The sequence below is a fragment of the Gobio gobio genome, assembly GCF_949357685.1.
Source record: "Gobio gobio genome assembly, chromosome: 11".
NCBI classification, from domain to species: Eukaryota; Metazoa; Chordata; class Actinopteri; order Cypriniformes; family Gobionidae; genus Gobio; species Gobio gobio.
Window position 1 is genome coordinate 5,683,330 of NC_137104.1, and position 12,545 is coordinate 5,695,874.

The window sequence follows — 12,545 nt, forward strand, 5'->3', positions numbered from 1 at the left end:
AGTGGATTCGGACACACTCTAAGTGCACCTGCGCCCAATAAGATACTAACTTGTCGTAATGAGGTAACTTGCAGAAAAAGTCAGTTTTTGATGAACTGAATCAAAATATTAAATTCAGTAGGATGAATTAAATTCCTTCTATGTCGTGAGGCTCTTCTGGAACGTAGTAATTTGGAATTGAGGTAATGGACACAGACATGTTAGCCTCTTTAAAATCGATTCCAATAAATGGAATCTAACCCTAACCCACCTTTAATGTAGACTCTTGATTCCCAGCACATTGCACAAACCTTGGCTGATTTTAAGGCTGTATTGAAAATCACCAGACAGCAACATAGTGTCGGCCCAGATCCGGCCTACATCTGGTATGCATGGAATCCACATGTACCAGATGTGGCCCGGATCTGGGGCGACACTATGTCAAGTCAAGTCAAGTCAAGTTTATTTATATAGTGCTTTTTACAATGCAGATTGTTTCAAAGCAGCGTCACAGTGTTAAACAGGAAAATAATGCAACAGAATTTGATTCGGCTGTACAGCCGCTCTGGAGAAAACTGTGATGTCATCTAGCTAATTTCACTTATCATACTGTGACAATGTGGGCAGATCAGTAATTTAGTTGATAGAGTTCATTCAGTTTAGTAATTAAATTTATTTGGATATTTAGTTGAAAATTGTCCCCAACTGAGCAAGCCAAGCCAAAGGCGACAGTGGCAAGGAACCAAAACTCCATCAGGGGCATAATGGAGAAAAATAAACCTTGGGAGAAACCAGGCTCAGTCGGGGTGCCAGTTCTCCTCTGACCAAACATACAAAACACCTGGGGAGACTAATCAACGAGAAAAACTACAAAGAAGTACAAAATAAAGCGCACAAAACACTTCAACTTAAAAGTCCAAGGACAGGCACACAGAGCACGTCACACCTACTACTTCCGGTGAGATTCTGAAGTGTGCATAACTGGACAGTTTACTATCCCATGAGGCTACGGGAGAGGATTTGTGCAGTGAAGTAACGCAACTAGGTCCCATGGATAGGTCACATGATAATGACAACATGGCGGATGTACATTCATCCTAGATAGAACATAGGCCTACTGTTTTAGTGGTTTAAAGAAATTACTTATTCAAAATACTTACCTACTCAAGAGAGTATGTGATTTCGGACACAGCCTACGTCTTTTATTAAAAGGCCTATCCACCTTTTTCCTTACAAGCAAACTGCGTTTTAGATTATGGGTGGCTCTTTTGGGGAAGTTTATCTTAAAAAGACTAAAACAAATCATTTCAAATCATAAGGTTGCACTATAAATAATCCTTATCAGCTGTAAAAATTCCCTTCATGGTTTCATGTTCAGACTATAATGTAGCACTTGGTATTCTAACTCTTTCCCCTCCATTGACGGATATTTCGGTCATTTTTCATTGTTATACTGCTATTGCGCATCTTCTGAAAGAGTACAGACTATCCAGATCAAAACACAGGAAAAGAAGAAGCGATATATTTAGTCATATGCATATAACACGATCATCAACATTAAACAGCATATAAATCAAAACGGCCTAATGTTACTGAATGAAATGTCGACCCGAGACGAGTTATAGGACTGTGAAGCTTTGGGGGTGTTGATGGACTCCATCTACTCCATCTGTGTTTTGATCATCGCTCTGAATCCGATCTGGATGTAGTCTTTGACAAAAAAACGTGTTTTTGCTCAAAATGTTTTTTTATGAAACTTACCCACATTCAAGCATTGATAAAAAAGAATGCATGAAACTTGAATCAAATATTCAGGGCCATTAAAGTTTTGTGAAAATGATCAAAAATGCTGGTTGTGGCCGGCAACTTTTTAAAAACAAACGCTGGTGGGGAAAGAGTTAATGTGACGTGGTACGAGCAATAGGTTGTTTTTTTTCACTTCCCTCCTGATTATTTTTTCTTCCTTTGTATTCGGCTGTAAAAGTATGAAAAATGACAACAGTCATTATTTTTACAGTTCTGTGTGGTGACAGTAGTGGGCAAAGATTACACACTCTGCCTTTAAGTTTAACCAAAAGAACCTATAGAGAGTGTGTGTGGGAGCGAAAGAGAGAGAGAGAGAGACAGAAAGATAACAGTAATGATATGGCTCCGCTCCAGCCTGTGAAGGCCATTAAAGTGTGATTCATGTGGCCATGTCCTTTAATGACATCTCCAGTTAGTCATCAATAAAGTGAGACAGATGTAGGATGAAGATGGAGCATTTTGATGGGTGGAGGGTTGGGGTTACAATGACCTCTGTCCTCAGTTGCAGCGCCACGCTGATTCACGACACACACACAACTTGTCAACATTTTCAGTGTGTGTACACCGCCCCTCAAAAGCGTCCAGGGAGCGTGCTGGCCGTATCCGGCCCGGCGTGCACTCCATGAGTAATGGTGGACTAAGTGTTAAGGTGCTTGTACTCGGTTAAATGTCCCCAGTGCCATGCCTCAAAATGTCAAAGTATTAGATCAGTGACCTTGGTAGTATATTATGAGCTTTCAGAAAGTTTCATACTTCAGAAGATAAAATATTGACTATCCAAACGTCCACTTTTTTACGGCCTAGACCATTTCAACTCATTTTGACAGTGCCATCTATCTTTGTTCATCTGCAAAACGTGAGCGCCTTTAGACAGATGCCACGATATTATAAATGTGTTTTGTTGTCGTTGTTAATGTAAAGAGCTTTCCTTCGTGTGTTTACAGGCTATCCGGAATGAATGTCCCATCTCCTATTGTTAGCAACAAGAACTGGCTGAGGTTACACTTTGTTACTGACAGCAACCATCGATACAAAGGCTTCAGCGCCCATTATCAAGGTAAGCCGTTCGCTTTGTCATCGCAAACGCATGCTTTCTATGGCTAGTCTTGCTCCTATGAACACTGTAGTGAAAGTCTATTAGATTGTCCTCTCTGGATGATTAACTATAGGATTAATTATCTTTGATTTGAGTAGTTTTGTTGCATTAAATATGCAAAAAAAAAGAGAGTTAAATGCATTTTGGTATCAATTATCATGTTGTTCCAGATGTCTAATTAATTCAAGCATGAGAAAGATATTTCAAAACTGCGTTGATTGTCATTGACTTCAGCTCACCCGGCTATTTTTGCAATAACTTTCAACATTCAGAATCCGAAAAGTGTCGTTTTTTTGTTGCCAATGCTTGAATGCCTCTTTCCTTTATCGGTTGATTTGTTTTTCTTTTGTGCCGTTTCTCCAAACTAACTCATTTTTCAACAACAAATCACGTTTTGTCTTCTTTTTTTATTTATTTTTGAAAGTAGCTATCTTTTTGCTTCTCTCATAAAAGCTCAAATGTAATAAAATGCTGGGGGTTGAAAGAAAGACGGGGCGAAAAGCGAGCCGCTTTTAAGTTCAATGCTTTGACAGGCCATCCATAGCCATAATTTTCTCATGTGCTTGGCTGCGTATACTGTGTTTGTGAACTACTTACACACATTTACCATAAACCCGATCGCAGTGTCTACACACAACCATTCACTCGAGCTGTTCTCTAGAGGTCTGGAGTGAAATATGAAATTGTTTGCCAACCCTTACATATCTATGCTATGAAGTGTTGCGTAGTGCTGTTCTATATGGAAATGCATAGAGTCTTAAGTTAAAAAATGATGCTACAACTTCAACTCCATCGTAGACCAGATATGCAAATGGTTTAATAGACCTGTTGGTTTTGAGCGTCCCTTCCCAGGTCAGAGTGAAATGCTTTGTGAGGTCAGTCTGCTTCTGTGTCCTTTCATCTAAATAGCCATGCAATCATCTTGGATAATTGAAAATGTGAGCAGAAGTTTGGCTATAGGATTGGATTTGTTTGACTTGTGTAAGATCCAAGAGTGCTGATTAGAAGCTTGCTGCATTGAATTGAGCTGGCATGTTTTTTGACTGTGAAATAGCAGGTACTCGCTGCATCGCCAGGACAAGTGATCGGGTTCAAAAAGCAACATCTGCACTGCGCTTCAGGACACAGCCCAGCAAAATCCAATTTAGCCCACTGATTCATCTGAAAGAGATGCCATCAGAATGGAAGCCCATTCCATTTCGGCCCTCTCCGCTCTTATTCACATTAACCAGCTGTTGCTGGTTCAAGATGCCAGTTGATGGCAACGCTCATCTGCAGAAAATAAAGCTGTTATTGGCAGGGCTGTTTGGCTTCAATATACACAGACTACCTCCATCTGAGAAACTCTGAGGACAGCCCTGGAGCGCGTTGCCGGTGAACCAAAAATAAGACAAGAAAAAAAGATTATTTGTAAGATATATTTTTAATCTGACTTCCTAAAGCTATCCACCTTATTTTGCAACACGGAAGTAGCTATTTTCTGTGAATGTGCAAGACTTCTGATTCATTAGCCGCTATAAATAAATAACTAGAAGTGTTGGAGCCATTAATGGGTTTATGTAATTGTCTTTCATAATGTATTCACGTTGTCAAGTCGACACAGAAGGGTGCGCGAAGAAGGCATAGACTGTAAAAAAAATATGGACGTAGTGTCCGTGACGTCACCCATAGGGTTCTGAAGAGCAGTTTTGAAGCCTCAAACCCGGCCGTTGCCATCATGACACACGTCACTCCCGGATAACAGAAAATGGGCAAAGAGGCGGGACGTGGGCGGAGCTGAGGTGACGTGATGACTAACAGACAGCAGACAAACGACAATCCACCTGTCACTCAAAGTGGCCACTCCCTTAATTATGCAGAACTTTAATGCTTTATATAATGTAAATGAATGAGTTATAAAAAAATTCACCCCCCTCACAGTTGTCATGAAGGGCAAAATTAGCCGTATAGACCAAAACCACAATTTGTACCAGACTATAAACATGTGTTTTTCTGCTGTAAAGTTGGGCATTTTAACATGAGCTCAATGAGATTCTGCTCCCTCCTGGAGCCTGTCTCTAGTGGCCAGTCGATGAATTGCAGTTTAAGTCACTTCCGTATTGGCTTCAAGAGAAACTGCAGGAGGTTGCCGCTTGGAAGAAGGTCAAACAAACATTGCCATGGATTCCTTTTCAAGTGACCGTGAGTTTGAAGTTTTTGAAAGTGACCTTGTAGCGCTCTGTGATGGCTCCACCAGGCATTGTTGATTCACTGACCACAGGGAACGAGTGGGAATGTAAATCCTTTATGCTAGAATCAGAGCCTTGAGTATTTGATGCGAGCAGTGGAAAGAGTACGACACGGCTCTTCTTCAGCTGATTGAAGTCCAGGCATGCTGCTGTTTTCTGGATCACCCCTAAAGGCTTGGTGGTGCTAGCTGGATGGCTTGCTAGTAAAGGTCTCACATTCATAAGATTTAATCAAATTCTCAGTAGGCACTACAGCTCTGACCACGAGCTGAACTGATGAAATTATTAAATGAAATAATGAGTCAGAGTACAGCAACTTTGCAAAATGGAGTGAGCGAGAGGTCTGTAGTTCTCCTAAAGTTCACAGACTTGAAAAAAAAGGAAAAATCGCCCAATTCCTGCAGACGGAGAAAAAAAGTCAATTTAAATTCCATTTTAACTTCCTGTGGCTTGTGGACAGTTTAATTCAAATTAAGACTCATGGATTGAAAGGGAGCCAATTCTTTGATTCTGAATTTAGCCCCTCGTTCAATCTAGTCTATAACGTCTATTCAATGATTGTGTGACACTATCATTCTCTTCATTTTGGGGCTTTTGTTGTCAAATATTGATAAGTGCAATGAATGCCTTTTAATTTGGTTAATTCATTGGCAATTGTCCAGTCTTGCTCCTACAGAGCCACTGTCCAGCAGAGGCTGTTTCTCAATTCTAAGAAGGCAAAGAACGGACTTGCGTTCTCGTGGAGACCGGCCTTGCCAGGCGACCTTGAAAGAACGAACTCGGATGGACGCGAGGACACAGAACGCATCCTTGGGAGAATTAGTGCTGCGATCTGTTTGCTCAGCTGACCATCCCAATGACCAATGCACAATAAAAACTACATAACATCACAAACAAATGTCACAACCTATTAAAACATTTATTTCATATTAAACTGGACATTATTTTCCTACAATTGTATATATTTTTGTTTAATGAAAATGAGTAGCCTATGTGTTACCTAAGCTTTGTCAAATGTTAAGATTCTTTTTAAAATGCCGATAAAAACACTGCAGGCTTTCTTCAGGTTATCACTTTATTAAAATTAAGCAAAACAAACAGACAAATGTTTACTTTCATGAGCCGTAACGTTTTTACGAGCTTGCAACAGGAATCTCTTTAAGTGAGAGTTTAAAGCGTACGTCGAACACACGCAGTGTCTTCTGGGATTTCTAACGGTTCGATTCTCTCAAGGCTGCATTCGGTGCATCCTCGATATCAAGAACACATAATACACACACACTCTCTATAGGTTCTTTTGGTTAAACTTAAAGGCAGAGTGTGTAATCTTTGCCCACTACCGTCACCACACAGAACTGTAAAAATAATGACTGTTGTCATTTTTCATACTTTTACAGCCGAATACAAAGGGGGAAAAAATAATCAGGAGGAACTGAAAATAACTTTTGCTCGTACCACGTCACATTAACTCTTTCCCCACCAGCGTTTTAAAAAAAAGTTGCCAGCCACCACCAGCATTTTTGATAATTTTCACAAAACTTAAATGGCCCCAAATATTTTATTGTATGAATATCTGAACATGCAAAATATCAAATGAAAGAACAGACCCTGTGTTTTATTCTAACTTCATGCATTCTTTTTTATCAACACTTTCTCAAACATTTTTATACCCACATTTTATCAAATGTGGGTAAGTTTCATAAAAAAATGTTTTGAGCAAAAACATAGGTGGAGTAGATTGAACACCCCCAAAGCTTCACAGTCCTATAGCTCGTCCTGGGTCGACATTTCATTCAGTAACATTAGGCAGTTTTGTTGCTGTTTAATGTTGATGATCGTGTTATATGCATATGATTAAATATGATATCGCTTCTTCTTTTCCTGTGTTTTGATCTGGATATTCTGTACTCTTTCAGAAGATGCGCAATTGCAGTATAACAATGAAAAATTACAGAAATATCCGTCAATGCAGGGGAAAGAGTTATAATACCAAGTGCTACATTGAAGTCTGAACATGAAAATTTGAAGGAAATTTTACAGCTGATAAGGATTATTTATAGTGCAACCCAGCGTGTTGCCTCCGATCATTCGAATATTGCACTTTAATAATTATTTAATCAACATCATCCTCAATAAACCCGTCTCCAGCATGTTGCCTCCGGTCCCTCGAATATTCCGATCTATTATGACCTCTGACCTGTAAAGCTGCCAGAATATTAATAATAATAATAATAATAATAATACGCTGTTTGTTAATTGGCCAGAGGAGAACTGGCACCCCGACTGAGCCTGGTTTCTCCCAAGGTTTATTTTTCTCCATTAGGTCACCTGATGGGGTTTTGGTTTCCTTGCCACTGTTGCCTCTGGCTTGGTGTGCTCAGTTGGGGACACTACATTTTTCAACTAAACATCGAAATAAATCTAATTAATGAACTAAATTAACCATATAAACTAAATTACTGATCTAATTATTGATCTAAAGCCCACACTGTCACTGTATGATAATTGAAATGAACTGTTGATCAGCGTTTTCTCCAGAATGGCTATACAGCTGAATAAAATTATGCTGCATTATTTTCCTGTTTAACACTGTAAAGCTGCTTTGAAACAATCTACATTGTTAAAAGTGCTATATAAATAAAGTTGACTTGACTTATGATTTGAAATTATTTGTTTTAGTCTTTTTGAGGTAAACTTCACCAAAAGAGCCACCCATAATCTAAAACGCAGTTTGCTTGTAAGGAAAAAGGTGGATAGGCCTTTTAATAAAAGACGTAGGCTGCGTCCAAAATCACATACTCTCTTGAGTGGGTAAGTATTTTGAATAAGTCATTTCTTTACGACCACTAAAACAGTATGTTCTATCTAGTATGAATGTACATCCGCCATGTTGTCATTATCATGTGACCTATCCATGGGACCTAGTTGCGTTACTTCGTATGCACACTTCAGAATCTCACCGGAAGTAGTAGCCTATGAGAACACAAGGACGCAAGATCTTAAGAAGATCTTAAGAACGCATATTGAGAAACAGCCAGAGTTTAGCTCCAACCCCAATTAAACACACCTGAACCAGCTAATCAAGGCCTTACAAGGCATACTAGAGACTTGCAGTTGTCTGGCTATCACCAGACCAAGCTCAATTTAAGATTGAACATTGGTCTGGGGAGTCTGCTATGTATTTTCTACTGCACAAGAGGCGTGATCAACGAGCAAAATTCAAATGACTCTGTAGGCAATTGGATATCCTTAAACCAATCAGACCACAAGAGGCGTGATCAATGGGCAACGACCCATCGCTTCTCTACCCGTCATCGTGTTAAACCCGCCAATAGCGCGCCAGGTGGATAAGCCAGTGTGTGGTTGGTTCCCGCAAAAGTGTAACAGAAGCAGTAGAAATTAATGTACAGGTTTCCAGACTGAGTTGCAGGGCAAAATCAAATTGCCGACAGATCAGGCTGGGTTTACCCAGTCTAGACTTGCAGGTGTGTTGAGGCAAGTTGGAGCCAAACTCTGAAGGACAGTGGCCCTCCAGGAGAAGATCTGGACACCCCTGATATAGCCCTTGTTTTTTTTTTTTTTTTTTTTTTTTTGGGGGGGGGGGGGTTCTCAGAGAGCAGCAGCTATCTTCAGTTTGCTGCGAGAACCTGAGTGCATCTTGCAAGAATGAAATGCCGTGTTGTGTTAAGAAAAGACATCACTCAACCCCCAAAGCAACTAAATAACACAGAAGTTTGCATGTACAGATGGTAGTGGTGTCAAATTCACAAAGTGAACTTCTCCTTCAAGCCTAAGTCATTTAGAGGTGAGCATGATAATGAAGAATAATCGAAGATACATAATGTAAACTAGGGCAAAGTGTTTGGCAAAGGGCCAAGTGAGCCAGCTTTCATAACACCATACGAATTGCAAATGTGCAAATGGAGTTCGTCTACCAAACTTAGTCTTGTGGCTTTCCGATGACACAGCAAGCACTTTGCAAACAGTTTTTGCTCACTGTTCAGAGTAGGTCAGTTAGAAATAGAATCCGTATGTGGCCACAGGTCCTTTGTCATGCCTTCCCTGGAGTGGATGCCACATCTAATAGAGTCCTCCTTTGATGGTCACTCCTGCCACTCCGGTCAAACTGGGAGCAAGATTGTGTAAGCATGTTGGTACTGGATTCACAATTCGCCCGGGGGAGTAATTATTTGGCTGGACTCCACTAGGTCTCTGTCAGACATGATTCCTCAAGAATTTCCTTAACTTAATGCCATTAGTGCTCCAGCAAACCGCCTGTATGCTCCACACCACTGCCTGCTCTGCTTAAGTTGGACAGTTTAAATGTCCTCTAAATGTCAAACAATTGGAACATTATGCAATGCTTGTTTGAGCAATGTGGCCTTTGAATTGGAGAACTGGAAATGGAAAATGAATCTAAGATGTTACTTCTTATCAGTGTAAAAACAAAGAATATCACATTGTCAGTATTTCATATTCGAAGTGTCTCAGTAGGTCTTGACAGAACATCTCTATATACAGAACAATAGAATTCAGACTCAAACTCTGGCTTCAATGTCTTTTGGCTCTGTGCCTGGGCTTTAGGCAAAAGCAAATTGACATGGAGTTGAAAACATTGTGTCAGTTTTAGGCAACAGAGTGGAATCTCAGAACCTCTAACTGAATATTTCAGTGCCAAACTGCCCATCACCATCTGTACAGAGCATACGAGACAGCAGTGTGTTGATATTTCTTAAATATTCCGGTTTTGGTTTTCTATTAAACACTGGAAAAATCATTTCAAAACATTTAGGGGGAAAAACTGCTTTATTTTGATAGTCCACTTTAGACATTCTACTAAGTATAAGTAGATTTGCAACTACATGTCAACTAGCAGTCATTAGAGTATTAGTAGACTGTTATGGTTAGGGTTAGTAGAAAAAGTTGACATGTACTTGCAAAGTTACTTATTGTCAGTAGATTGTCTGTTGGGGAGCATCAAAATAAAGTATAAACCGTCTTGAACATTGGGGGGGTATACTTTTAAACAGAACAGTGAACGAAATTCTAGGTCTAATTCTAGTTGGGAAAAAATATTTCCATTAATTTGCATCGAATATATCGTTAGTCTCAAGATTCTTCACATTAGTGAATAAATACATAGATCCATGGGCGTCGGAAGCAAAAAAAATGTGGGTGGGTCCTCAGAAATTTTTTACTGGAGTAGATGCCAATTACATTAAGTATAAATATACCGCTTTGCTTGCTAAACGTCTAGTTCGGAAAGACAAAATTACGGAAATCGCCATATCATTTAGAACGGCAGTAGTGTAGGGGTAAGACGCACGGCATCAAATTTTGACACAAATCGACCCGCGGTTCGAGTTCGCCTTTCGCCGAAACTCAATCTTCTCCCTTTTCCCATCACATATCAGATCGAAAAGGCATTTACCGTAAATCCTCTAATATAGGCCCGGGCCTTTATTTTACTCAAGCGCATCGCGGTCCAGGCCTTTATTGGAAGGAGGCCAGAATTAGAGGCAGGCCTCAATTTCTATTTGAGCAAATCAAACTACCAGTAGAATGACTAAAAATGAGATTTTGCGTCTATTTCAACCTATAAAATACTAGGTTCATTTATTGAAAACGTACAGTTACCATAACATTATGGTATGCATACAGAACATTAACAACAAATACCGGTAATTCGGGCTAAATTCCAGTGTAGAAATATGGTAACAAAAATGTAGCAAACATAGGCTACCGGAAGTGCATTGTAAACACTTAACCATACACGGTGATAATTAGGTTATTGATTCATAACAAAAGGCAACAGACACCTTACCGCTCCAAAGTTTATCCATTCCTGTCTCGTTTGGTTTGAAGTTATAAAAAAAAATCCTCCAATTCTGTTTAATCCTCGTCCTCCTCAGTTTCCTCCTCCTTTTCATCTCTCCCTGTAAACTCCTCATCACTCGCGCCAGCCTCTACAACAAGTTCATTATTGTACAGCTCCTCTTCGTCCTCCTCATGTTCCGCTGCGCGTCTGTTCTCATCCTCGCGCCGTAAACGTTTGCATGTTACTATCACAAGCATAATGTTGAGGCCTGCCCAGAAAAACGTTGGTTCTAATAATAGCCCCGGCCGCTATTAGAGACCGGCCTTTATTTACCTTCGGTGACAGCGAGACCGGCCAATGTTGGAGACCCGGCCGCTAATGGAATACAGGCCAATATTAGAGGATTTACGGTATTTTCAATAAAAATGAAGAAAATATTAGAAAAGTGGAAATAAAGCGTCTAACATGTGTTTAATAATAAGTGTTTATCGATTAGGGGTAGGTAAACAGATGTGCTGAATGTTAGAGACGATACAAGTGAGTGGGTCCAATATCATTGATCGTAAAAAGTGGGTGGGTCTTGTCCCACCCACATACAATGGTTCCGACGCCCATGCATAGATCCGTTGTTAATATTTGAATTCCTTAGTGGTCCAGTGGTAGAATTTTCATGAACCGTGTCGAAGGTTACAGGTTCTAATTCGCCCTCATATCGTTTTTTTTCTTCACTAAAATCAAAGATGTTCAATGATTGTATATTGAGAGAATGGACACGTTTGTTTTGTGATTTCCCCGGAAAGTGGAGTCCCCGCAATGGCATTAAGCGATAGATTAACGCGCTTGTCTATGTGAAGACTGTGAATGAGCCAAAAGAGAACATAAACCACGCCCACTTTGATTTGATTGACACTTTGACATTGACGAGCGCCGTTAGACCTGAGGCAGACAAAAAATGTAACTTTTAAACGTTTTTGTCATTCTAACATACAGAGAACTGCGTAATGGAGTGCAGGAGAGCAGTGCAAGAATTTCAAATATTGGGGGGGACAATGTGGCCATTTCTAATTATTTGGGGGGACATGTCATCACTCGCTTTATTTGCTCAAGATGAATATTGTTGCTGTTACAGGGCTTGAATTTCACCCTGGGATTACGCATAATTTGACTCATTCCCGCAGATTTTGCTCTCACACCCAAAGTGCGTGCACATAAAGCCGCCTCTCAGCACTAAATTTAGTTCTTTTTCACTGCTTATTGCACTTAAACAGTCAAATACACACTAAATAATGTCAAAATGCAGGTTTGAGTATTCACATAAACATAAACGTAAACAGTTGAGAAAGAAAACACATGTGTAACAGTATAATGGATCCGTGCGTCAGCTCTTAAAGTGACAGCAGCCTAATATTCCTGCTGCCAAATTATGAGATAATATTAAAAAATATCTATTTGGCAGTTTTTTCCCATGGTATTGATGTCAAAACTGTGGCCAGTGAAAATGCTGAGTGGCTTGTTATTTTGGAAAACCGCTAGCCACAGCGAATGGTTAGCAAAAAAAGGTAAATGTCAAGCCCTGGTTAGAATGTAAAAACCCTGCAGAAGCACATTGAGACTTAGT

General features: G+C 39.9%; 1 protein-coding gene across 1 annotated transcript in view; it reads left to right on the forward strand.

Annotated features, from left to right (window-relative positions):
* csmd3b (CUB and Sushi multiple domains 3b) overlaps positions 1-12,545 on the forward strand; it is a gene marked incomplete at its 5' end in the record, with an annotated part of 796,761 nt that overhangs the window by 331,364 nt on the left and 452,852 nt on the right. Inside the window, one exon of the mRNA XM_079829185.1 lies at positions 2,730-2,842. Coding sequence (XP_079685311.1) covers positions 2,730-2,842 — 113 coding nt within the window. The remainder of the gene's footprint in view (positions 1-2,729; positions 2,843-12,545) is intronic.